The sequence below is a fragment of the Pseudopodoces humilis genome, chromosome 11 (assembly GCF_049639895.1).
Source record: "Pseudopodoces humilis isolate 2021_Gansu_Grassland_sample_001 chromosome 11, ASM4963989v1, whole genome shotgun sequence".
NCBI lineage: Eukaryota > Metazoa > Chordata > Aves > Passeriformes > Paridae > Pseudopodoces > Pseudopodoces humilis.
Window position 1 is genome coordinate 24,462,398 of NC_142210.1, and position 27,147 is coordinate 24,489,544.

The 27,147-nt window shown below is 48.4% G+C and overlaps 1 protein-coding gene across 1 annotated transcript; it reads right to left on the minus strand.

Annotated features, from left to right (window-relative positions):
* Positions 1–27,147, minus strand: ARHGEF26 (Rho guanine nucleotide exchange factor 26). The gene is made up of 14 exons (XM_088061236.1): positions 26,254–27,147; positions 24,840–24,876; positions 22,841–22,986; positions 19,285–19,341; positions 17,377–17,537; positions 11,406–11,558; positions 10,950–11,079; positions 9,775–9,849; positions 9,131–9,220; positions 6,059–6,213; positions 3,913–4,122; positions 2,642–2,709; positions 2,339–2,443; positions 1–1,520 (listed from the first exon to the last, which is right to left on the minus strand). Exons 1-14 carry the CDS (start codon positions 27,145–27,147, stop codon positions 1,378–1,380), a joined length of 2,424 nt encoding a protein of 807 aa, XP_087917362.1. The 3' UTR covers positions 1–1,377.

Genomic DNA, 27,147 nt, shown 5'->3' on the forward strand with positions numbered 1-27,147 from the left:
TTTTTTAGTAAGGATTTAAAAGCATTTTATTGATTGTTGTCCTATAAAATCATAGAAGTCTTTTAATTCCTGAAGAACTGTGTCCAACAATAGGAAAAATGAAAAATGTCTTTACAAAACATTACAGCATTTTTGGAAAAACTAGGTATGAAAAATATATACAGTGTATTAAAAAAATCTGAATAAAATTAATGCCTGGATTTATACATTCAGTTATGTGTTAAACATCTGCAAAGTATACAATAAAATTTGTTAAAACGCTAGCAGTATGTTAACAATGTTAAATAAGTCTTTGTTCAATTTACAGTTTCATTACTATTTTATCAGTCCACTTATAAATTAATTTGCGAGGCTGTATGTATAACCACTGTCACACTGTCTAGATAAGTATTTTTGTACAAAATTACTGTCTTCCTAATGTAGTTTAAATTATTAGAGCTACACATCTTTATGAACACCCAATTCACTCACCACTTAAATCAGCATCTTGCAGGATAAAAACCAGCATCTTCCTCCTCTTTGCAGAGGCTGGGGAAGGCAACAAGAAGAAAGCCTTGGTACTACAAGTTGTCTCCTTGTTTCTTAGTGAGCAGTTTCCACACTGCTGAGGCAGCAGCTGGTCCTTAAAAGGGAGGGTTTTATCATACAGACTCTCACACCTGTCCAGCCACGTGCCCGGAACACTGCTCACCCTTGAGGGCATTTGTTCCCCGAGCAGTCAGTGCAGTTCATGTTCTCAACACACCGCTGCTCGGAAGCACTGAGTGAAGTGCAAGACCTCATCAGCCCTGAGGAAAGCAGAAACCACTGCCCCACTTGCAGCAGTTCCTCTGCAGTAAATACCTGTGCTAAGATGGAGCAGCAGCACTGACTCTGCAGAGTGTGGTACCTTTCTTCAGAAATCCTTTGCCCACAGCAGGACGTGGAGCCAGTCTGAGCAGCCTCATGGAGGCACAGCTGCAGATTGCTCACCGAGGCTGTGCCGGCTCTGCCTGTGCCAGGCTGGGGCCAGCCCTGGATTTGCACTGCAGAGGTAGGTCAGCCTTTACAGAGTACAGAGCTGGTCCCTCGAGTGCAGGTGTCACACTGCTGCTCACTGCCAGTTCCAGGTGTGGGGCCAGGGGACCCAGGCCCCTGCAGAGTTCTGGGGCTGAAAACAAGTTCAGATGCTCCAAAGCAGATGGAGCAAGAGTGTAAGGAGGCAGGAGCTGCAGAAGAGTGCTCAGGCCACTGCTGCAAGGTGCTGCTGGTGGGGACAGGGCTCAGTTTGGAGCTGCCGGAGCCAGCGTGAGGCTCCAGTGTGCTGCTGCTGGGTTGTGGCTCCGCTGTCCCCAGTCCCAGCCAGAGCAGCCCCCAGGGTAGGGGGTGAGGACAAGGCTACACGTTGGTTTCCAGCCCCAGCAGGCGTCCCATGCGCTCCATGTTCTTGTCCAGGGTGGCCCTGCAGGTGATTTCCTTGGCACACTCGGAGGGGAACCAGCCCCTCTGGCCATCCCGCAGCCGCTCCCCTTCGTACCAGCCTGCAGGGAAGGGACAACAGTGACACCTCTGCCCCTGACCCCACCCCTGGCTGGTGGCACTGAGGTGACCCAGCTGACTGTCATCACATACACTCTGCACTTGCCTTGACTGGGAATCAAAGATCAGTTTAGGATAGCTTTGGCAGATGTTTTTAATACAGCCAGACTGGGAAAAAAAATAATCTCTGCAAAGTATTGCACAATTTAACTATCTTTTTTGTCATTCAAATATAGTTTGAAGTGATGCTATAGTAGTGCTGTAATCTGAAGAGAGCAATGCAGCACAAGTGACAGGATCCCTGATTTCACAGGTAATTGAGCAACCACAAGTTAGAATTGAGTCCCTCAAGTACTGACAGTGTCCTGCATCCCTGAGCCAGCACTTGGTGCTATCAGTGCAGTTGTGGGTAGGCCCGGGCAGGAATCACTTTGATCTTGGGATACTTGATCCTGTGGAAAACCTCAGCAACCACCCTGTGCCAAAGCTGTGGCAGGAAAGCCCAGGCCGTGGCACGACAGACTGGGGATGTTTCTCTTGGACAACCCTGGCACTCACTAGAATGTCTGAACTCCATGGTTTTAGACAAGTTCAGTTTCCTATTTGTGGACACCTCCCATGCCAAAGCTGGCCAGCAGCCACATTCTACAGCTGCTTGTATCTGCTGCTTCCTTTAGAAACCTGAACCTAAATGAGTACGTTTTCCTTGGCAGCTGAACTTTTACTCACTGCAGTCCTGTGCTAATAGGAAACAAGTTTTTGTAGCTGGATCCCCCTGCAGAGGTGACAAATGGTTACGGACAGCAAAATCCTCACTCACCATCATTCACTTTTTGATAAAGCAAAACAACATCAGCGACTTGCAGAGAGAGCTCATCGGCCTGCTTGGCTGTGTAGGTTCTGATGATCTCCACCTGAGCCAGTGCTGGGGAAGGAGCGAGCCAGGCTTAGTTAAGCCATTCACAGAGCAGGTGATTATTACAAACACATCACCATTCATTTAAAAAGTGTCCACTCTACACCTTCCCCCATCACTTAGGGTAGTTGCAGCCCAGCCTGGCCCCAGTGTGGGCAGTGCTGTTCCCCTGCAGAGCACTCACGAGTCCCAGCAGCTGTGACTTACTGGTCCTGTCCGTGTGGTGCCCGTCACTGTCCTGGCCCAGCGCCGTGATCCAGCGGGCTCTGTCACTCCTGCAAAGCAGAGCCCAGTGTCCCAACTCGTGCCCTGGATAGTGGGCAGCACTGAGACTGCCCTTACTTCTTCCAGTGCCAGCACCTCTCCCTTCAGCTCTTGTGAGTAACCCCTGAGTATCACCACCTCTGCCTGCTCTGCCTTCTTCATAGGGCAATAGAAAGTTCTCACCTAACACTGGTACTTTTGTCCTTGGGACCCACGTGCCACAGGAGGTGGCAAAACATGATCCAACTGTGCTGAAAATCTTTGTGTCAGAGAAAACATTTTGGTTTTACCTGCATGGTCAACTCTCTGAACTGTTTGGCCATGGAAATTCCTTTCCCATCCTTCTCAAAGGGTAAGACTATAAAAATAGGTAACTTAAAAAAAATACAGGAATTCTTTTCAGACTCTTGCTGTGAGTGATGATCAGCTGGACTGCTATTTATACTGCAAACAGCACAGAACATATCAATAATAAGTCTGCAGAACAAAATGTCTTTTCATACAAAGCAGAGACAACTAAAAATGTCCTGCATTTTTCCCCAATAAAATTTCATTTCCAAACAAGTCTGAATCATCTCCTGCCTTCATAATGAGATCTTTAATAGTAAGCACTGATGATCTTCAGTTCCTTTCACAGTTATTCTAAACTTTGAAAGCCAACCTAAAACGATCGATTTTTCCAGGCAGGGCCATGTCTGGAGCACTCCCACTCATGTCTCTGTCCTGCCTCCAGCTTCCCCCAGAACAAATGAACTCTTTCAGTGCTGGGAGGTCGTGTGGAAGTTGATGGCATTTGTACATCCTCGAGCAGGCACTGGCTGCTGGTTTCAAAGGCAGGACACTCCTCAGGGAACCCGGGAGAGCAAGGAGCAGGGCTCCTCCTGCATTAGCTGTGCTCTACTGCACCATCCAGCCATCACCACCAACCATCACAGCTCAGGGCCCAGAGCACTCCGGGCGTGCCACAGCCCCACGGTGACACCCACCTGCAGCGCTGACCCTGGAGGAGAGGGACATGAGCACAGGAACCTGCCCGGGGCACGGCTACACTGATCTCTGCAGGCAGGGTAATCAAGGCTTTACCCAGCAGTTTAAATTAATAAACCAGAATAAGTAATCTAAATAAATAAATAAATATTTACTACTTTGGGCAGGGTGGGAGGAGCAGCCCAGAGACAATCAGGTGAAGAAATCTCTTAAGTAACTGTACTCACTGAGTCTCTGCTCCCAGGAGCATCTCCACCCTGTCCCCGGCATGGTTGCTGAGGAGCACGAGCCTGAAGAGGTGGCACGCAGAATTCCGTCCCGAGTGGAGCATCCCTGCCGCGTTCTTGCCGGGAGAGGAGCAGGGATCCTCCCCGTCACAGGGCACCACCAGCAGCTGCTCCCGCAGCGAGTACTCGGTGACATTGTAACTCTCCTCACTGCAGGGCACAGCCAGAATGAAGAAAGCACCAGGTAAGGTTTAGGAAACGCCAGTTAAGATTCAGTTTCCCATTCACTCATTTGTGTGGAAGCAACCGCAGTCACAGCCACATCTAACACCACCGTAGGGACAGTTCTTCCAGCACCACCCAGCTCCACACGGGGTAACCAACTTCTGCCAGCAGGTCTGGTGCAACACAAAACCCTAGTTCAGCTCTCGGGGTACATTTTCACCGGTGTTCTGTGAAATAAACACTGAGATGGCTTTGGGTTCTCTCTGCAGAACAGCTTTGTGCACTCCCAAACAATGGACACAGAACATACTTCTAAATGGAACCAACCCTGCTCAGATGCTCTGAACCAGGGGGAGGGTTGGTTTGGGCTTGGTTTTTTGAGTAAGTTTGGGAATTTTGGGGGGTGTGGTGTTTTTTTTTAAAGAACTCAGTTCAGTATTTTAGGCTGAATAACTCCTTAGCCAAGGGAAGAACTGGCAATCCCAGCTGGGAGTGCTGCCATCACTACCTGGGAATTTTGTGTCTGAAAAAGAAATGTCTCTATGCATTTGTGCAATGAATAATAAATGCATTTCCTATGAATTAATCAGCTAGTCTGAACATGTGCACAGCTAATCATAACAGCATTTCTTACTAATTAATCAACAGATAAACCTCCACAAATCCTTCCTACTCCTCACTTCCATCCCACAAACCCTTTGGATCAGACTCCTGCTGAAGGGAATCCAAACCCATGTAAAAGCAGTGAGTGCATTTCCCTCGAGTCCTTGGAGTCAATACTGCCCTGATCTCCCCACACCCTTCACCTCGTGCCCCAGCCCAGCCCCCAGGCAGGGCTGTGTGAGCAGGACTGACCCTTCCTCAGCACCAGCCACATCCCAGCTGGCCTCTCCCCAGGACCCAGCATCCCCGGCCCTGCTGCCACTGACTGCTCCTCTCAAGACACCGCGTTAGTGCTTGGCAAGTATTACGTCATTTTTAATGTTTTTTTGGTTTTTTTTAAATCAGATTATGTCTACACACAGCAGGGGCTACAAGGACAACTGGCAGAAGAAACATTCCCAATAAATTAAAAGCTGAGCAGTGGGGAAAAGCAGCCTTTTATCCCTCCTCAAAGCCTTGTGCACATCCCAAATCCCCGTGTCCCTCCTGCCCAGTCCCAGGGAGCAGCCCTGTGACTGGAGAGCCCTTTGGCCCCGTCCTCTGCAGCATCTCCAGCAGGTCAGAGCCACAGCTGCAGCATGTGGAGCTGGGACAGAGCTGGGACAGAGCTGGGACAGAGCTGGGACAGAGCTGGGACAGAGCTGGGACAGAGCTGGGACAGAGCTGGGACAGAGCTGGGCAGTGGCTGCTGAGCCAAGGCTGGACATGAGCTCTGGGTAAAGCCCCAAGGGCAGCCTCAGAAATGGCCATTTTTAGCACAAAGTGAGGAGAGTGAACATTGCCTTAGTGCAATGTTAAGAGTCTTCTGAGATTCAGCTGCTCAAGGAAAACCACAAACATTCAACCCCAACTAGCAATAAACATTTCTGTCCACTGCTGTGGCGCCATGGCAACACTGTGGGTGGGAGCACGGCTCACTCAGAGCTCCAGCACTGTTAAGGAGCTTTGGTACTTGGGCAGAGGGAGTTTCATGCTCCTGGAATCGTGGGAAGCGTGGAGGGGAAAGGACATTCCCAATACTTTATCCTTCCCAAACTTCTTTCTTTGCTAGTGTATTAAGAATCATATTTTTAATTCGTCTGACAATTTGGAATCTTCATTGTGTTTGCCAAAAGTAAATCCTGTTTAACAAGCAGTTACTTGTTATTTGTAACCCATGACAGAGGCTCAAATAACTCCTGCACTCATTCCACAGCCAGGATCATGTTCACTGTGATTCAAGGACTGAACACAAAAGCAGTTTTAGTGAAGCTCTTACCTCTTCTTCTTGGTGATGATGAGGACGTCGTTGAAGAGGAAGAAGTACACCTGCTGCTTAGAGGTTCTTTTGGAAAAGAGTCCAGTGTCTTCTACATAGGCCATTAATTCTCCCCTTTTCACCAACCACCGTGAAGAGGAAACCAATGGAAATGGCTGCAGGGCAAGAAAATCACATTATAATCCTTCCAAATCAGAGAATTCCAAATCATACAAGGGAGTATGATCCACTTGGGAAAAATGCTTGTATAAACTCAAAGCTCAGAGATTAAAAACACAAAGAGGTTACCAAAATTTAAGGGACTCCATCATTGCTACAACGCACAGGTAGCAGCTGCAAATACCTGGGAATCACTCGGGCACCTGTCATCACTGCTCATCGAAAGTAGAAATGAACAGACCTGACTGATCACACGGGGGATGAACAGGCTGTGAGACCTCCTGAGGGCACAGCCTGACTTCAGGAATGTGTCTGCAGGGTGAGTCCCGCTCCTGAAGCACGTGGGGCCATGGGAGCCCTGAGGACCTTGGGCTGTTCTTGGACCAGAGGTGGCATTCCCTGTGCCGGTGTCACCCGGACGGGCGGGTACAGCCTCCTTCCTTCCACACCCCTCTGAAGGCTCTCCCCCCATAGCACCAGGGAAAGGTTTCCATGGCCTTGCTGTTCTCACTGGGGCTCCTGAAGTGTCTCAGTTACCTGTCAGGCTTCACTGAAAATGGCTAATTAGGGATCCTACAGCTCCTCTCTTTACCCAGCTCCTCTGGATGGAGCTCCCTTTCTCCCTAAGTGAGGGCAAACACCTGCAGCAGCTGCACCAAAGCCCCAGAGGATCTGAGCTGCCTGATGTGAAGACTTGCCTTCATTAATCCAAATAATTCCCAGCTGCAGGAGACAGAGCCCACAGGAGGACCTTTCCTTCTCTGGGCCAGGAAGGCAGAGGGAGATGTGGGACTGTCCTGGTGACACAGATCCCTCTGAGACTGCCCCGAGGCAGACACTCCAGGCAGCCCAAGGTCCACATGAATGAACACAACTGCCTGTTTTCCCCGCATTTAAGCAGCTTTCACATGCTTTTTAAAAATATCCCTTCATGCAGTTTGTCAGCTGCCTTCCCCATTCTGCATGAGTTGGCTTTTTGTATCTGTTAATCCCTTGGCCAAGCCAACTGTAGCCTGCCCATACCTGCTGAGCCAAACCCCAACTCAGCGCTGCGAGAAGAGCAAACACTGACTCCCACAAACAAACCCCCACAGCTTCTCTTGTGCAGAAGATGCAAAATTTAAGAACAAAAACTGCTGAAACTTAATTAAAAATTTAATTCTACAGTTGAGCCATGTACACAAGCAACACAAGATTTGCATCACTTCCCTTGGGCTCCCATGAAGTTCTCCACAGTTACATCTAACAAAATAATAAACAATCTCCAAAACTCTGTGAAGCTGGGCAAGAACAGAAATACTTTAACTAATTTATAATGGCTATAAAACAGAATTACAGTCCCATGATGATTGGTTTACAAGCAAAAAATACTTTTAAAAGTTCTATTTGAGGACGAACAAAAAATTCCTCTAATCTGTACTCCAAATGAGTTCATCCCATTTTCCTAATCGACTCTCTTCCAGAGGCAGCTTGGTTTTATTTTAATTTTTCCTTAATTGCCGAAGGAGCAAATCACATGCACCATGTCCCTGCTGCAGAAAAGAAGCTCTCAGAAGTGAAAAATGCATTTAACCAGAGTGGGGCTTCCCCGCCCTGACAGGGCCTGAGGGGCTGCAGGGCTGGGCCTTGGATGCACCAAGGGAAATCCCACAAAAGCACAGCCAGACAAAGCCCCCAAAGCTGCTGCTGCTGCCACAGCACCGGCAGGAGCTGCTCCAGGGCAGCCTGGGGTCACCCAGGGGCCACAGAGCCAGGAGGGACAGAGAGGGATGGGCAGGGACAGGGATGGACAGGGACAGAGAGGGAGACACAGGGATACCGACAGAGAGGGGTGGATAGGGACAAGAACGGACTGGGACAGGGATGGACACAAGGGACAGGAAGAGAAAAGGATGGATGGGACAGATAGGGATGGGCAGGGACAGAGAGGGACACACAGGGATAGGGACAGAGAGGGATGGACAGCATGGGAGGGACAGTCAGCATGTCCTGTCCTGGAGAAGGTGAGGGACTCCAGGCCCTGCAGGCCCAGATCCCGAGGCACTCCTGGGATCTGAGTGGAACCACAGAGCAGCTCAGCCCTGACACTGGCTGAGGACTTGAGTCTGTTACCACCCATCAGGAAATGCTCTGGTGTCACTTGCCCAGAAGTGTTGTATTTGTTGTTGCTGTTGCTATAAGAAAATATTATTACTGCCAATTTTTAGACAAAGTTTGAGAATAAAAATACTTTAGGCAAGTTGAAAATGTCTTTTTGGAGGCAGCATTTGCCCTATGCCTGACCCAGAGCCTTTCAAGAGCTGTGCTTGTAAAACCATGAACCAACCTTCTCCCACTACATACCTGATAATTAAACAATCTTTTCCCCAGAGAATCCTCACTGTGTAATGGTATCAGACATCAATTACAGAAACAGGATTGTAACAAACATTGAACAGAAACAATAAATGCACTTGAAGAAAGTCCAATAACATTCCCCTACCTTATGACTGATTGTACAAGAAGTTTTTAATAGAAACCTGTGATATCCCACCCTTAAGAGGAAGGACAAACACCCTCTGGATCCTTCCCTGGCCTGGAAGTGTGCTCCCAGGCACACCTTTCCCATCAGGTACATAAGCAAATCTCAGCACTGAGCAGCAGCCTTCGGCCTCTCTCCTAACACCAAAGTCTTCACAGCAGCTTTATCTTTACAGCAAAGAATTCTCTTCACTCAGTATTTCTTCAAAACCCCTTGTGCTGTAGCATCACTCTCTACTAAAATTAAAATACTTGACCAAATGTTTTAATTTATCATGCCACAACAGATCACTTCTTTGCAAGAATCACTGTGGGATGTGACCATGCCGGGAAAGCTCCACTGTTTGTTCCACTCATTGTCCCGAGTGCTCAGGACTATGATCCTCACCCTACCTTGATTTTGAATTCCAGCTGGGAGTTGATGGTGTACATCATCTCCGTCCTCTCCATCTTGCGGGCGCCCTCGTTGCACAGACGCACAAGCTGCAAACGAGAGAGGGGCTGAGCCTCGAGCCTCCAGCACAAACTGCTGCTCCCTTGGAAAGGAACTTCTGGGGCACAAACCCCCAGCTGGGACACGACCACCTCAACGTGGTGTTTGCAGGGCCGCAGTGACCAGGGCTGTCCCCGCAGCTGCACCGCTCCCAGAGCCTCCTCACCCAGGGATCCCACAGCACCCCGCTCATTTGGGATTCTCCAGGGACAACAAAGGCTCAGCCCAAGTTCTGCCTGAGCAGGGCCACTGCTCTGATCCAGGCTGATGATCAGCTCCAAACACACACCCTCGTCCCAGCTGGATTAACTTCCCACACTGATCCCACACACACACACACCCAGAACCACCACGGTATCATCCAGTTTGGGATCTTTTCCCAAGCAGGAACCAGTAATTCTGCACAAACCAAATCCCCAGAGCTCTTCCTTAAATACAACAATGTAGAGCTTTTATGCTTCACTGCTCTTCCCACCTGCACTATTCATGCATGGAACACATCCATTTTTGCCTGGAAGTACACAGGAATAACTTGAGAATGTACCTTGCTGACTTCTTTCAGAGCCTGCTTGCAGTTCTCGTATTTTGCTGAATCCTTGGGGGTTTTCTGGCAAATAGTCTGGAACAAAACATCTGTTACTTCAGAGAACCAAGCAGCACAGATCAAACCCACAGAGATTTCTCATCTTAACTGAAATCCAGGGGCTGAATCATGCCTGTGGACTGAGATAAAGAGGGAACACCGGTCACTTGGTCACACTAAGGAATGCCTCCCTGGGAAGGTTTGGGAACAAAGTCATGCTTTACCTCTTAAGAAAAGGTTCATACAACCATCTCCAAACAAAAAACAAAACTGAAAGAGTGGGAAATAAAATGCTTGATTTGCTTGTTTGGATTATTTCAGCCACAGAGGGGAAGGAGGTATAGGAAAGAAAAGCCCAAGAAGGGGAAGGCATCCCCAGTGACACACTGCAGGAATACTGGATTATTATTATTCCATTTTTTACCTAGAAACATACTGCAGAGAAGAGAGAATTCAGTGTCTGTGAATGAACTAATTTTCCAGGTGATCAAATTCATCAGTGCGCAATTTAAAAATATACAAAAAATGGTAAGTTCTGTTTCTGGCTCCTACCGGTGCTGGAATCGGAGCCTGATCACAACCTGCACTCCTGCGGGTGCTGCAGCTCCCCACTTAGTCCTGGCATCTTAACTGAAATACCCCAAGTGCTGGAGAATCCTGCCTGACAAACACTCCCCAGCACTTCCACCACTCCGAGTCCCTGGCCACCGCACAGGGAGGGACAGCTCAGTGCCACTCACACAGCTCCCCTGGGAATGGAGTCCCAAGAGTATTCCCTGCCAAAGGGCCCTCACCCAACCTACACTACAGCAGCTCTTGTTTTTCAGCTGCAGGGTTTGTTCCAATCCCAGCACTACAAACAATTCCTGTGCTGGCTTCTCCTGAGTTTCAGAACCATTTTGACCCTTTATTGTACAATTTTCCTATTGTAACATCCAAGCATTTAACTTGAATGGGGGAGCAGGAGGGCCCAGTCCCAGTCAGCAAACAAATGCAGCAGGAATCAATAATTCACAGCTCAGGACTGGTGTAAGGGACAAGGCATGAAGCGACTGGAGAGAACCAGACCTGAACAGGAGAGAATGCTAACACTGCAAGAACAAGCAGCAAGGAAAGAGGGAAGTTGGTGTTCTCACATCCATCAGTAAGGGGAGACGAGTGACTCTCTGCATGGGGAGGATGAGGAAGGAGATCATGGGCAAATTCCGGCAATCCTCGTGGGACTCGATCCGGGACAACACCTCCTTAAACGCTGGATTTGTGGCTCTGGGGAGAAAGAGGAGGAAAGAATTCAATGGTGTGTTTTACCAAACAATTGTGCAAATTGCTAAATGTTAAATAAACCATTATTTTATAAAAAAGGAACTGTGACTTGCAAGAGTCAGATCACCCCAGCCCTCAGCTTTATTCCCTCAGATCCAGCAGCCCCAGCACCAACATTGCACCTGAGGAGCTGCCACCCCTGCCACACAGGGCCACTGTCACACCGTGTGACACTGAACTGGGGGAGGAAGGGAGGGCGAGGTGAGGCAGGAGCTGTGGCAGGAGGGCTGTGCAGCTCCCAGAGAGGCCCCAGGCCCTGCGGTGCTCACAGCAGTCTCTGCAGGGTGCGCTGCTGATAAACCTCGTTGGTGCAGTACTTCACGTAGGGGTCGAAGGTGGAGCCCGCGTGCCTCGCCACGATGTCACTGATGTCATCGATGAAAATGCTGCTCTGGTGCCTTGCCTCCAGCTCTTCAAAGAACCTGGGGGTTCAAATCAACTGCTCACTTTTACATGCAAATGCCATCTTTCTCTCACTGCATTCACCTGACACCACCCACGGTCACCCAAGTGCTGCCAGCTGGCCTGGGCTGTGCGGGGCCATCCCTGCTGGGGCAGCGCTGGCAGGACACGGCTCAGGACACGGCTCAGGGCTGCTGCTGGCCCACAGCTGTGCTCGGCAGCAGCACTGGCACAGCCACTTCCCACTGCCACACAGCAGCACTGAGCTGGTCAGACCAGAATTTCCAGAAATGGGGTTGGAAGAGAAATGTAACTATTTCAAACACTCATTAACACATTTCCTCCTGCAATTAAAGGCAGCACAACACCAGCAGTGCTCGATGGAATACAGGTATGTGTGGGGCTGGAGCAGGATAGGGTGCTGCACATCCTGCAATCCTCCACTGGAGCCAAACGTGGCCTGGAAACCCTGCAAATGGGCACAGAACCCAAAATCCTGAGCTGGCTCTTCCTCCAACCATGCTGCTTGTGACAACTTCCCTGTGCTCTATCCTATGTGTGAGGCTCTTTGGCACTGGAAGCCTCCCACTGCTTTTTGCACTCCCAAGCTCCTAAAACACAAGCCTTGATTCCCATGATGCTCACTGGAAATGCCCCAACATCTGGGGTGGAACAGCTGCAGATCAGCTCCGTGGTCACCCCTCACACATGAAAAGCTGTCCTGGCTGCAGCCTTTGTACAGCAGATTCACTGCAAGAATCCTCAACTCCCTGGAGTCAACCAGTTCATAAAAAAATTCTCATATAGCACAGAAAACATTAAGGGAATAATTAGAACACATGAGCTCACATTAAGCTCCAGTATTTTGAAATCTGCTTTATTTAATTTCAGCCCTTTATTCCATTTTTGCATCACTAACAACAGCTTTTCAAATCTGCCACCTTTTTACCTTTTTTCAAGAGCTGTTCTCTACAGTTTGCTTTAGGAACACACCTCAGACGTGAGGAGGAGAAACAGGGTGAACAGCAGCTGCTCATCCACGTGTGCAGCAGCAGGGCTTAACTCATTTAAGGCGCTCTCCAGGTGTGCTCAGAAGCAGCTGCTGCACTGAGCGGCTGCCAGGCTCTCCCTGGGCCAGCCAGAGCCACCACAACCAGGTGGATTTTGGTCTGGTTTTGGATTTTGTTCTTTGTGAAGCTCTGACACAGCAACTGCAGAGGGACTGGCTGCTGAACAGGGCTCTGTGCTGAGCAGAATTTGTTAGAGCCTGTCACTGCTAAGGCAGAGTCCTCCAGCACCCTGCTGTCCCCCACAGCCTCTTCCAGGGCTCAACACTTAGTGAGTTGTCACAGACCCATCCCGTGTCAGGACTGGCCCCACAGGGTGCATGTAAATAACAAAATTACATAAAAAAGAGCCTGTGAGTAGGGAGGCTGCAGTGTCTGGGAGCCGCAGCACAGCCCCATCCCACTCTGGCATTTGTTTCTGCTCAGACATGTTTATGGCTGGGAGAACCTCCCACTGCTGCCAATTCACTTTGCTCAGGAAATGAGGAAATCCAACATTTCCTGCTGTGTAATGGCACACTGACAAGGTGTTGGACCCTGCTGGGCCACAACTTCCACCTTTAGAATTTATCTGGTGCTTCATCAGTGACATCACCAGAGACAGTCACTGTATGAACAGTAACGATCTGGGAGAGTAGAAGACAAAAAAAAAAAAAAAGAAAAAAGGGAAAAGTGGGACAAAGAGGAGCTGTATATCAAAGTCCCATCTCCCAGTATGATCCATAAGGAAATCCTGCACCAGAGTTTTAACCAGAAGTTGTAGTTTTCCACAATCCACAATAGTAATCTGCTAATTATTAGATAAAAACAGTGAACCAGACACATCATAAAGCCTTTCACTTACAATTTTAGGACACACTCTGCCATAGAGCTCAGGACTGAGGGATGGAATGACTCCATTCAATGTAACCAAGTTGGAATTTGCTGTGATGTGTGCAGCTCTTTTTGCTGAACGTCAGAAGGATTTATTTCAAACATCTCTTTATTAAATCCAGGACTTTTCTGGTTAAAGTTAGATCCAATTCAGAGAAAGTCAAACAGCATCATAAGACAGAATTCGATTTCCCTCATCTTGCCCTTACATTGTTTAGAAGAACCATCCACTCTGCAACACTCCTGAAGGCTGAGGGCCAAATTCAGAAATGCAGGTTTGGCTCCAGGGTGCTGCTGACATCCAGGGACAGAAAGCACTGCAGTGGCAGCAAGCAGAACTCAGCTTCTTCCCCCTGGAGATAGGGACACTGCAGTAACTGCCAACTTGAGATAACTTCAGCCAAAAGTAACAGAGATTTCTGATTAACCTCTCCAAATCTGAACCTTCTCATCAGGAACAGAATCTGAACATCTGCAACATTATTTTTACTTAGGGAAGGAGAAGGCGATTTAAAATAGTAAAAAATGGGAAAAATAATCTTATTTCCGTAGAACTTTTACACTGAATCAAAATCAGGTTTTTTAACCAAAAAAAAAAAAAAAACAAAAAAAAATTTAAAAAAAACCCCAAAAAACAAAAGGCTGGAGAGAGGGTGATTAAAGTGCAGAACTGAAATCAGTTTGTTTGGTGAGCTCCCACAGTCTCAATAATGGAAACCAACACATAGCTACACACATAAATCTAACACCTAACCCTGCAAACTCCCAGCCCATAAAACCCCTTTTCCTGGGCAATATCCAGGGAGCAGCCACAGAGCCCAGCAAGGAGAAGCTGACCCTGTTTGTTCCTCTGTCACCAGCCCACGCCCAGGGCCTGTCCCACTGGGGAGCCACTGCCTTTCCAGCTATTTATAGTGCTGTGGCACAAAGCCAGGGCAAGGGAAAGGCCACAGCAGCCCTGCCCAGATATCCTGTTCCAGAGATTCCCCAGGCAGCAGGAAGGTACCCACAGCACCTGCTCAGAGGTGAGACCTGCAGGACAACAAACTCAGCCAATAAATGCACCCACAGACACTGGGACAACAAAATGGGAATGTCTTTGGTAAGTCACGAACCCATCACAATCAGAGTGTTCATATTCTGTGATTCTGTGACTAAGACCAGTTTAAAACCAGACAGCATCTGTTAAAATGGGTTTGTTAGGTCCTTTTTCTGCTAATGCTGCTCTGGTATCACAAAAGCGTTTGTCCTTTGCTGGCCTAATGGCAGAGAAGGCACAAATGCCATAAACTTGGAGATCTGACCCCGCAGACCAACTGTTCCTGAAGACACTTCCCTCATTTCCCTGACTCCTCTTTCCCCAGAGAGGCTCCTGGGGGCTGTGCCCTCCCTTGCCTGCCTGACCCTGACTCCTCAGACTGCGTTCCTGACTCGTCCCATTCCTGCCATCCCCACCAGCCCAGCCCAGCAGCTCCTGACCAGGCTGGAGCAGTGTCAGGCTGGCTTCCAGCACTGCACATCACACAAGGGCCATCAACTCCAGCCCTCTGAAGCCACCTGCCAGGAGGTTTCCATAAACACACAGCATGTGCTGCACAGATTATTCATCTCCACTCCTCTCTGTCAGAGACATTCCAGAGAGCTCCCAAAAGCAGAGAAGTCTCTGCTCTCTGCATTCTGCTTCCAACAAAGGCAGCTTTGTTCCCCCAGGAACGGCCCTGTCAGGCACTACAGGCCTATCCTGGTGTTGCTGGAGAGTTTCCATTAAACGTGTTCCAAATCAAAGTTCCTAGACAGAGGCTTTAAGCAGTTTTGACTGCTTAAAGGTTTTTATAAAGTATTTTTATCAGCTCAGGTTCTTCAGCTCACCAAACTTTTGTCCAAGCAACCAAAACCACTGCTAAGCACACTCATACTCAGGTTTTGTACCAAGCAAAGGCTGCTTAAAATACACCAGAGTGGGAAAGATGCTCCATTTTATAACAAAAGGGTGAATTTTGCTGCTTTGAATCACCTTGAAAATGGAAAGCAACAGTTTGGAGACACCAAGCTGGTATCTGGTTTAAAATCACTTCCATTATTTACACAAATGACGTTGCTCAAAGCCAGCACTAAGTTTTGTTTTAGTTTAACAGTATTGCAAAACTTGGAAAGAAATTATGTTTTCATTTATGTTTAAATAGGAGTTATGACTTCTGATTTTACCCCAAGTCATAAAAAACCAAGTTCTTAAACCATGAGACTTCACAGATGAGAAAGAATAAGATTATAATTCTAGGCTAGTGTGGTATTTTTCCATTCTTTTTTCTCCTCTCCCTCACACTTCCTTTGAAGACTCTTAATCAAAAGGGATGTCAGAGTTCCCCGAGGAGTACTGCTCTCCCCACCCCCACCGTCCTTTGCTTTTACACCTCACTTTGTGTAAGGAGTACCTGTAAAAGGAACTTTTCCTTGAAAACAAAGACTTTGATAAGCTGCTCTCCCTGACACCAGTGCTGCCAGACTGGGCTGGCTCTGGGGCCACACAAGCCCCAACCTCTGGCAAAAAACCTCAACTGCAAGAGACAAAGAAAGGGAATGGGAGGGAGAAAGGAAGGGTCCCCAACCAAGCCCAAATGTTCTCCTGCTCTGTAACTCCTAAACCGGGCTTGCACTTGACACAGCACATCAGCTTCCAAAATACAAAATCTTGCTGCTGCATAAACTTCAGAAGACAAAAGTCAAACTGCTGCACAACAGATGTCAAATTCCACACACTTTGTGGTCTCAGAGAAAAAAGCCAAGAAATGACTTCACCATGACTGGGAACACAGAACTTCACAAGTCCCACCAAGGTAAATGAAGGTTTAACGCTAAAGAGCTCAAAAATTTGCAATTTCTACAAAGGGGACAAAAGAATGGGTAACAAAATAAAAAACTATTCAGAATCCTTGTTCAACCTTCAGCCCCCTTCCGAAAGGAGGCCAGTATTTCTCTGTTCCTCATGTAGAGATCCATGTAAAGCTGTGCAGAGCTACAGCTGAGACCACTCAGTACCTTCACGAGGCCACGAGCATCCTTCAGCCACTGTGCTCACTTCAGACTGGAAAGCAGGGATAAGAAAAGCAACACAGGCATTTTGATGCTTTACTTATGTGGAACACATAATCCACCTGCTGCTGTGAACGCAGAATAAATTGCAAGGAGGCAAAGTCACATTGATTTGGAAAGAGAGTGTGAGGTACTCAGAGCACATACATATGCATGTCCCGGATTAAATAACTTGGCAGTAATTACCAGTCATGAACAAGACTCTCTGCATCTGTATCATGCAAGATCTGCCATTTCCTCCTCTTTAGGCACAATCTGCAGTGTGTCTGTGTCCCTTGTTCCTGGCTCCAGACTGAAGGAATGTGCCCAAAAGCAGCAGCAGGGCAGCTCAGCCGTGCAGCAGAGCCAGGCCCTGGTGTCCTCACAGGGGTGACAGTCCCAGAGCACAGCGAGGCCCCAGGACAGCACCCTCAGCATCACCTGGCACCAGCCAGCTCTCCAGGGCAACCTCCAGCTCCAACTGAACAGCTCAACAAGGCAAACTAAGCTTTGTTTGACGCACTGCAAGGACCAGGTCTGAATGCCTGATCAGCATTTAGCTCTGAGCTGCTTCCATCTGAAGGATGCTGATCTCCACTACGATTCACTCAGTGCTTTCCTTCCCTTCCCATCCTCAGACACAAATCCCAGGCCAGCCCCGCTCACCCTCCTGTCCACATCTCTGCCACTTGTTCTTGCCATCTTCAAACCAGCAGGAGTTTTGGAAGAAATGGTCACTACTAAAATGGTTAGCTCAGCTTTCACAACAAAACCTGCTGTTGCGTTTAAGAATGCAGAGCTCTGTTAAACACAGAAATGCCACACTTACTTTTTGCTTGCTTCATAAACATCCGTGATGTTGGAGAAGAGGTGGTGGCTCTCTGTTTTGGTCATTGTGAGGCTCAGTTCCCTGGAATTTTTAAACATCCGGATCAGAATCTCCAGGCTCAGCAAATAGGAGTGCTCAGAAGATATCACCTCAAATATTGCCTGCAAAGTGAGGGGGAAAAAAAGAGACTTACTAGTGACTGGGCTTTTTTCCTTAAAAATAAAATGTTGAGCAGGGGTGCAAAGCAAAGTTTTGGATGTAAGCTAGAGATTACAACTTAAATATTCATCTCTATAATAGTTGCATCATGAATTAGAAATAAGTGAAAAGAAAAAAGTCATTTTTAAGAAGTCTGTCTCCAGAGTTTTCAATGCAACTGCAAAGCAGGAGTTTGGAGACAACACCAGGTGTGACCCCAAGAGCACAGGAGTGAGGCAGGAGGCCGAGGTCCCTGGTGGAGCTCTTCCCAGACTGGGAACAAAGTCATCAGCACAGGCAGGAATGGGCCAGGCACTTTGCTTATGTTGTGCAAGGGAGGGAGGGAGAACCATCTCACTGTGACCCAGCCACATTCTGGAGCACAAAAAGCAGAGGAGGGTGCCTGACACACACCCAGGGCTGGGGGCAGCTCCCTGGGGCTCGCTGGGCGTTCCTGGATGGCCCTGGAGCCACACTGGGGCTGATCTGCACACATCAGGGTCAGGGCACGTGTGAACCCCAAGGACAGTAACACTCAGGGCCAGGCACACACATACATGGGGATTCCAGGCTTGCAAGGAAAGACCTACTGAAAAGCGTTTTAGTTCAAATCAGTCTGTGACACATTTTCCTTAGCCAAAATAGGCACAGAGATCCATCTCACTAACACAGTCTGAAAGATGGGATGGGTATGAAGACAGGACATGGACATTAATCAAGGCAGAAGACAAATATATTTTTCTGCAGTGACAATGCATATAATATAACAACAAGATAATCTAATAGGCTCTAAAAAGCAATTTAAAGAACAGATAAAGAATAAAAAAAGGCAGTTTAAAATAAATACAGCAAAAGCATGAATTGGTAATGTAACTACAACTTAAAAATACTTATTTAGGCTCCCACTGAAAGAATTGGCCTCTAAAATTCAAATAAAAGACCCTTAGGCATGAAAACATTTTTGGTAACATTAATGACTGTACATTTAAAAGGCAACCAAAGAACTTGTTCTTTTTGAAAGGATGAAAGTCTGGTTCCAGGGAACACAGCCTAAAGGCTCCTAAAGGATATGAACTATACACCTTGTCTCAAAAGCTTCCCAGCAGGAGAAGGCTGAGGGATGAGGCCTTGTGCCTCCTGTCAAGGACACAGCTCAGGAGGAGCTGCAGGGACACAGCGGCCCGGGCCAGGCTGTGCTCTGCAACCCCTCATTCCCTCTGACACAGCCCTGCAGTGAGGAGGGAGGTACAGCAGATGAAGTGGACACAGGGAGCAAAGGGGAAAAGGAGAGTGGCTGAGGAGGAAACAAGGAGCAAAGGGGAAAGAGAGAGGACAAGCACCCCACTGCAGGCACAGGGCAGCTGGGCTCCAGCAGGCGCACGGGGCTCAGCACTGCCCACAGGGGCTCTGTAAAAGCTGCTCTTTGCTCCTCCCTGCTGTAAAAACTCATGTGCCACGTCCCTGCCCTGTGAGCTGGGGGTTAATGTCACCCCTTCCTGCTGCTGCCAGGCTGGAGCTGGGGCAGGGAACACCCCAGGAGCCCCTGGCAGGGACACACGTCCCTCAGCACACCCTGGGGCCACGTTCTCTCCCTGGGGAGAGAGGACACTTCACTGGAGGGCAGGGAGCCAAGCAATGAACTCTTTATCAACCAACAGAGCATTGACCCAGTGCAGCACAGCCCTGAGCAGCCAGCCCCAAAGCAGATACCTCCTGTCTTTTCCTTTCTTCCTGGCTGATTGCTTCTGACAGTCCATTCTTCTTCACCTAAAAAAACAAATCAATCGATATTTTTAATATCTTTTGTGGGAAAATGTGACTTAGAAGAGACAGGACTGTCAAAAACTAGAAAGCAAAGCACCAAGGAGAGCCTGGCTCTAGAGGAGCTCTAAACACACGACCCAGACCAGGAGGGACACCAGGGCAAGGGGAGGGAAAGGGCCACAGCACCACACATGGGGAAGGACCTGCTCTCTTCCTGGAGCAGAGGCACAGCACAGACACAAGACCTCACACCCATTTCTGTCAGTCTTCTCCAAAAGCTCCTAGCAAACTATCACCAGCAGCTTTCTCTTCTTGCTCCACCTGTTCCCTGGAATTTTAAAGGATATATTACTCCTCATTTTATTCCTGCACACCAGGCCCCACAATGCTGGACAGCAGGAATAAAGAGGTGCCACACTTTGGTCTGCACACCAAAATATGGACTCACAGGTAAACGCCTATGAAAGTAACATCAGCATTCCAGTGTGGGAGCCACTGACCTTTGGAACACAAGTCCCAGATTCCCACAGCACCACATGCAGACACTTCTGGATGCTGAGCAAGAACTAATTGGATGTCTTTCTATTAAACAATTAAACTACATTTTAATTAGCAGACTGAAAGTTTCAGAGCATTCAGAGGAAGTGCAATGGCACTGAAAGGTGCAATGTCACTTTTTTTCTGGATGCAGTGGGAGAGTTTTCTAAAAACAGGCCAAGACAGGAAATACCTATGAACACATCCCCAGATGTCAGTGCTCCCTGTTCACACAGGCACTGCCAGTGCCCAGGGAGGTGCATGGGGCACTGCTGAATTCCTGTCCCAAGAGCAGCTGTGTCTCCTGGTCACTGCTGTCACACAGGGCCATGTCCCACAGAGCACACACAAATTCATGGATGTGAGCTCACAGGCCAAGGGCCCAGCCTCACACTCCCCACCAACAGCAGCACTTCCAAAGGACAGAGCCCAGATATGGAGACTGCTTTGGCCATTTCTGCCAAAGAAAATTCAATACCTAATTTTGACACATCCAAAATGTTTAAGCTGAAATAACCTAAGAAATATCACATGTGCAATACTAAGCAGACAAAAACTTTATTTAAGCTAAGAACATGACCAGAAGGAATGGAAGAGGCCCAGCATCACTGCTACTACTGCTATCTTCACACTGGACTGGCTCTTCCCCACCACTGACTGATTCAGCCATGGAGGTGAGAAGCAAAGGATGAAAGGCCAGGTGAACTCTGGCCAGGGACAAAAAGTTCCTTAAAAACAAGGAGGGGGGAACTCACCAGAAATCTACGAAGTGGCTGCACTGCACCCAAAGTGACCATAAGCCCTTTGCTATGGGGAGAGAAAGGGGAGCCAGTGCAGACATCAGCCCTGGACACTGACCCTGGCAGGAGACAGCTCTGGACACTGACCCTGTGAGTGACCCTGGAAGGAGGCAGCTCTGGACACTGACCCTGTGAGTGGTCCTGGAAGGAGGCAGCTCTGGACACTGACCCTGTGAGTGACCCTGGCAGGAGACAGCTCTGGACACTGACCCTGTGAGTGGTCCTGGAAGGAGGCAGCTCTGGACACTGACTCTGTGAGTGGTCCTGGAAGGAGGCAGCTCTGGACACTGACTCTGTGAGTGACCCTGGAAGGAGGCAGCTCTGGACACTGACCCTATGACTGGTTTCATAAAGCCACTCACAGCAGCTGGTTTTTACATGAATGAAAAACCAGTCACAACCAAGATCAACATGTGTGAACACTCTTCAGGAGGACAGAAACACCCTTTTTATGACTGTTCTCATAAAGAGTTTGACAACTGCATACCTGAAGGGCACTACCCCTCAAGCACAGAGAGGCTGGAGCTGCAGCAGCTGCCAGGGAAACTCCTGCAGGGAGAGGGGATCCCTCTGCATCTGCCCTGGCTTTCCCAGCACAGGCACTGCTAATAAACACCAGAGACTTCATCCTCCTCCTCCTCCTCTCCTAGCATATGCTGAAACCCAGGACTGACATTTTCCAGCTGACTTCCTGCAACAACTCCAGACTCACTTTTTAACTTTTTAATACACATTGACAGCATGCAATTTTTCCAGAGTTATAAACACAGTCACTATGAGTCTCAGGTTCCCAGATTTTGTTTTCTCCATGCTCCACCTTTTCCCATATACTCCACACTTCCAATCCTGTAAATCAAATACAGACAGTGCCCAAGTTTCTGTGTGAGGAGTAGTAAGGAACAAGTTGGTTTGTGTAAGTGAAGCACAGCACAGAACAGTTCTCCTCCTCAGATGTCTTCATGCTATTTTTGTCTCAAAGCAAATTAGTATTTTGAAATTATCATTATTATTACTAAATAGCATTCTTTCTAAAATACCTCAGCTGTTGAGCATTTAACTGCTAGTTTGCCCAGAAGGCAGAAAAAACCAATTTGACTTCATTATAAACACCTTTTTTTTTTTTTTGCAACATGAAGCAAATGAACTATATTTTAAGTATTTGATTGTTGGAAAAAGATAATTAAAGCACATCTTTTCAAAACACATTGTGTTTTGCTTTCTTTATAATTACTGAATCAGAGAGATTCATCTTTCAATACTTTAAACTGCAAAAGGTCATTGGCATCTGTAAGACAGCTCTGCTCATCAGACCATCTAACCAGCCTTTGGGGATCTCCCTGAGGCTTAATCCCTCATTAACTGGGATATACAGAGCTGATGGTCAAATAGTCCAGGTGATCTTGTCATGGCATAATCTCTCTAATGCCAGAGCTGAGCACCTACAACATTCTACAAGCTACATTAACAAAAAACAACCCCAAACCCTTCATTTCAGGGATAGCCCTAGAGAGCCACAGAAGTGATCAAAGAACGACCAGGTAAACACAGAATTGTTATGGTTCCTTCAGTCCCAAAATCACAGGTACCAGAAAGAGCTGTGGCAGCATCAGCTGCTATCAGTAATTTGTCAGCTATTAGCAGGGAAGGCAGTGAGACTGCAGCCCTGATGAGAACAGCTGAATTGAGTTTGTTTAATGATGCTGCTCTGCCAAAGCCCTGCAGACACTTCCCAGCCTGTGCAAGGGACAGCACAGCACCACCAGCTCGGCTCCCCACTTCTCAAAATGCTTTCCATTAAACATCTGCACTCAGTCAGCTTAAGAGCTGGTGTGCAGTGATTTAGAACAATTCAGCAGCAACTTGTTTGTAACTAACTGAAGTCTCTCTTTAGTATAATTCACCCTTTTAGTGAACTCACACAACCCTTTTTTTAATGAATCAATAAAGTTGTGTCTTTGCCAAATACAAGACTCTAAAATGAACTTGGTTTCATTGTTTTTTATGTGAAACAAAGACCAGTAAATGATTGGGGCTTCCCTGTAGTTCTTATGAGATGAAAAAGACAATGACAAATTTCAGCCAAAAACTCCAGCCACGAGTAAGAGAAGGCTTTGCTCCAACCCACCCTAGATCCTGTCTCTGGCCATACAAGGATCACAACTCACCACGGAGAGCTGGCTCCACGTCGACCTCAGGGGCTTATAGTGAAAAACAACCTTGTCATCCAGCTTCTGCTCCTGGGGCTCAGACTCTTCATCAGAATCTATGTCCAGAGCTTTTTCCTTATAGTTCTGATATAATACAGCATTTTCTGTCAAATAACAACAGTATGTCAGCCACTGCTAGAAAGTTAGTTTAGATGTTCCCATAAAAATTTGAAGTAACATTTAATCAATGAAAGAAACCAAAGTGTCACTGTGATGCTCACACTCCACAAGACAAAGATAGCAACTGATTTGGGCTGGACAATGGTGCAGTACAGTGACAATGGATCACTGTACCCAAAGATCCTCCCAGACCGAATTAAAGAACAGATGTGGCCTTTGTCAAGAAAAAAAATAGCAAACAATTTTTTCTTCCTTGGTTTGCTGTACCCAGTTCTGTAATTAACCAGCAATTAGAAAATGGGGTTGTGTGTCAGTGGAGCAGTCACTGATCTGCAGGTCTCATGATTTTCAGGTCCAGGAAAAGCACACTGCCCATGCCAACCCCTCCTCTGTCCACTCTCAATACTGTCTTCACATTTCACTGTCTTCCAATTTCAGAGATCTCAGGTCAGAACTATTCTGAACAGAAAATTAAAAGCCTGTCTGAGTAAGCAGGAGACCTATGAACCTTAAGCGTGAATACACTCATGGTGTATTTGAGTTGTGCCATCATTAATTCAGTACTATCAGTGGCAAAGGAACACGGGCGTGGAGCACTCCCAGCCTTGCTGGCCACACACCCCTGGCAACAGCAGTGAGCAAGGACAGAAATTCAACACCACAAAAACCCACAGACAAATTAAGCTGTCAAGCAGGCAGGCTCTGAAAGGTACTCTTAGATGGGCCAGGCTTTGGACAGCATCCAATCTTCCCCTACAAGAGAAAGGGGAGCTGAAGTGGAAGTTTGGCTGCTCCAGGCAGGGCCCCAGCTCCTGCAGTCACACCTGGCTGGGTGGGTCTGTCCCACCTGCTCACACCTACAGCCCTGCCCCGGTGCCACAACAGGTGTGGCCTCTGGAGCAGTTCTTCAGGAAGGGTCTCTAGAGTTTATACACCTTCAACAGAGGAAACTGTTACAGCAACTGAATTGGGAGGCATTACAGAGAAAATTACTAGCTGGGATCATCCAAGACAGCAGGGAGCCACTGGAAGAGAATCTAAAAAACATCATCAGAAGATGGTGTGAGAAGAGATAGAAATAAAGAGTAGGAAAGGGGTTGATGCAAAGAGTGGGAAGCTTTGAAACCAGAAACAAGAGGAAAGTAACACAGCAGCTGAGATGACCTCAAAGAGGCATTAAGCAGAGAAAAGCCGAGAGCAGCAGTTATTATAACAGAACTTCTGTGGACTCATCATAGATGTTTTCTCATTCAAACACTGGGAAATGCAGCAAACGTGGCAAAACCCAGAATTAACAAGCAACACAAAAATACAGCTCCACAGACAGTGTCTTCTGACACTTGAATTTGAAGCCTAGGTAGCAAGAAGAGAAAATGCTTACAGAGTCCAAGTGTTCAGCCCAGCACCCTCAGCTGATGAGAAAGCAGAAACAGCTGTGTGAACCCCAGTCCAGAACAAGGACTCAGGTGTGTGCTGCAGGGATGGCCCCAACCCATAAGGGCTCCAATGTCCTGCACCTGGGCAGAGTCCCAGGACAGGCAGGAAGGCAGTCCCTCATAAAGCAGCTCACTACGGAACTGCCAGGGCTGAGGCAAACACAGCTAGCAGCTCGCTTTTTGGGAGGGACAGGAGCAAAAGTGGAAGAGAAGCCCTTGACACACCTTTTTAGTCTGCCACTTCATAGTCTTTAAAATATCCCTAAGGTATGCCTAGTGCCAAAATGACAGTCCCACATCTCAGTCCCGTCACTGAAAAACAAGGCACTGAGTCTTTGACTGCAGACAAATGAAGTGTGCAACACGGTCCCGTTAGCAACTCTGGACAGAACAGGGCTCACCTTCCCCATCGAATGTCCCTTGTCCTTTCAGCATCTTCTGCAGACAATTTTAACAGAAAAGAGAGATATGTTAGGAGGAGGAGAATGCAAAATAATCACAGTGACAAGAATGTTTTGCTCAAGATCTGAGCACCAAATTAACAGGCCCTAATCTGTAAACTTTGGATGTTGGACAGGAGCTCAGTAAAAACAACTGTGTCACCAGAGAAAGTGAAAAGCTGCTCTAGTTTGATTTCTCTCATGCCTTGTTTTTGTATTTTCCCTGTGTTTCAAAAACACACTACACTGTCTTGAGAGGGGTTCAGTGAACTTGCAGCTCATCCTCTGTCCAAGGGCTTTCTGCAGAGGCGCGGCACTGAGAGGCTGCCCTTCCACTCTGAGCACTTTGTGAAGGAGCCTTCTGAGAGCACAACAAACCTCTGAAATCAAACAGCTGTTCTGCTGCAACAACTCCCAGAGTGCAGGAGTCTATCTAATGAAACACTACTTACAGAGAACTCTGTAAGGACAGGACAGTGGCATGTCCTCCTATCTTACACAGAACTCACTGTTTTAAGTCTACTACCAAACCAAACCACCCCACACCCTGCAGATGCTCACGATTTCATCAAGTTCTACTTCACTGCTTGCAGTGTTTTCACAGAAGCATCCACTACCATAATTTCAAATAGGCTGGAAACTGCCATAAAGCTGATAATTATTTTAAAAGCTACAGCATCAGCTCTTGGCCTGGCATACCTTATTACACAGAAATCTATTAACATATTTCATACTGTAACAAGTTATGTTTAAAATAAGGAAACACAATATTACACTATGATAAGTAAAAGAACACTATCAGTATGGCTTTATAATATATTAACATTCAATGTAAGTCTAACTACAGGAATCTAAGGGATTACAACCAAGATTTACAAACAGGCATGCTGCTTTTACTTTCAGGCATTAAAATTAAGATACCTGAAGCGACTTCTATCAATTTAAAAATCCCTCAGTGACTTTTAAAAATACTTTGAAAGTAATGTCTCAGATAGAGAAGTGGGGGAGGAAGCTCATTTTTATGTCTCTATTCTAGCATGCAGACTTTATTAAGACAATGTCTCTTTTTTTTCCTGTTTACTCCTTTGTGGGACACAGGTTTTAAGACCGTGGTTCGGTTGTGAAAGCTGGAGAATCTGGCGGGAAAGGCAAGCAGGAGGCAGCCAGCAAAGGCTCTGAACCTCCTGGATTTCAACAGTCTCATCTCCAACACCTCACTTGGAAAACAGCACTTTTCAAACTCACAGTAACTATGAAAAGTTTTGTGTTTGCAAAAAAAAAACCAACCTGAAAACTCCCAGCATTTATGGAAAATGCAGAATCAGCAGGCCACGCTCCCACGGAGCCAACACCTTCACCCATCAGCACACTTTACCTTTATCCTCCCCAGGCTCGAGAACTTCTCTTTATCTTCAACCACCGCTTTCAGGATGGGCTGGGACATTCTGTTTTTCTTCTTGCAGTTGTTGGAGCCGTCCAGGTCCACGCCGCTCACCACGGCCCGGCGGTAGGACGTGGAGCGGAGCCCGCGCCGCAGCGCGCCCGGGCCGCCCTCGGGCTCGTCCTCGGGGTCGCTGCCCAGGGCCAGCCGGGGGGGCTCCACCAGACTGCGCACCCTGAGACCCCGCTCGTGGCCGGCGGGCCGGCTCTCGGCCAGGCTGCGGGGAATCAGCTGCTGCTGCTGCAGCTGCTGCGAGCCCACCCTGCGCTCCGCAGGGCATCCCCCCGGCTCCTCCGGGGCCCCGCCGCTCCCGGGGCATCCCCCCGGCTCCTCCGGGGCCCCGCCGCTCCCCGGGCATCCCCCCGGCCCCTCCCGGGCCCCGCCGCTGCCGGGGCTCGGTGCGGGCTGAGCACTGGCTCCGAACACGATCCGCTCGTGCTGCGGGGCCAGCCCCGCGGTGCTGGGCGGGCGCGGCCGGGGGCCCTGCCCGCTGCCCGGCGGGGAGATGCTGCCGTTGGCGGTGGAACCGACGGGGCTGTCCGGGGCCGGGGAGAACAGCCGGGAGCGCCGCTCCGGAGCCAGCGCGGGGGAGCCCGGCGGCCGCACGGTGCCGTTGGACACCGAGCCCATGGCGCGGCTGCCGGTGCCGGCGGGCTGAGGCACGGAGAAGGCGCACCTGTCCTCCACGGGGAAGTCGGTGACGAGCACTCCGCTGGGGCTCTGGTACGACTGCGGCCGCAGCTTGCTCCAGGCGAGGGGCTGCGGGCGGGGGGTCGCTCGGCGCCTCCCGCGCGGCGCGGCGGGGCCCGCCGGGGGCCGCCCGTCCAT

Coding starts and splice junctions, on each gene's coding strand:
- ARHGEF26 (XM_088061236.1), bottom strand. CDS start 27,147: ATGGACGGGCGGCCCCCGGCGGGCCCCGCCGCGCCGCGCGGGAGGCGC. Junction 24,877..26,253: donor CGAGCCTGGGGAGGATAAAG/GTAAAGTGTGCT, acceptor AATTGTCTGCAG/AAGATGCTGAAAGGACAAGG. Junction 17,538..19,284: donor AAGAAAGGAAAAGACAGGAG/GTATCTGCTTTG, acceptor CTCACTTTGCAG/GCAATATTTGAGGTGATATC.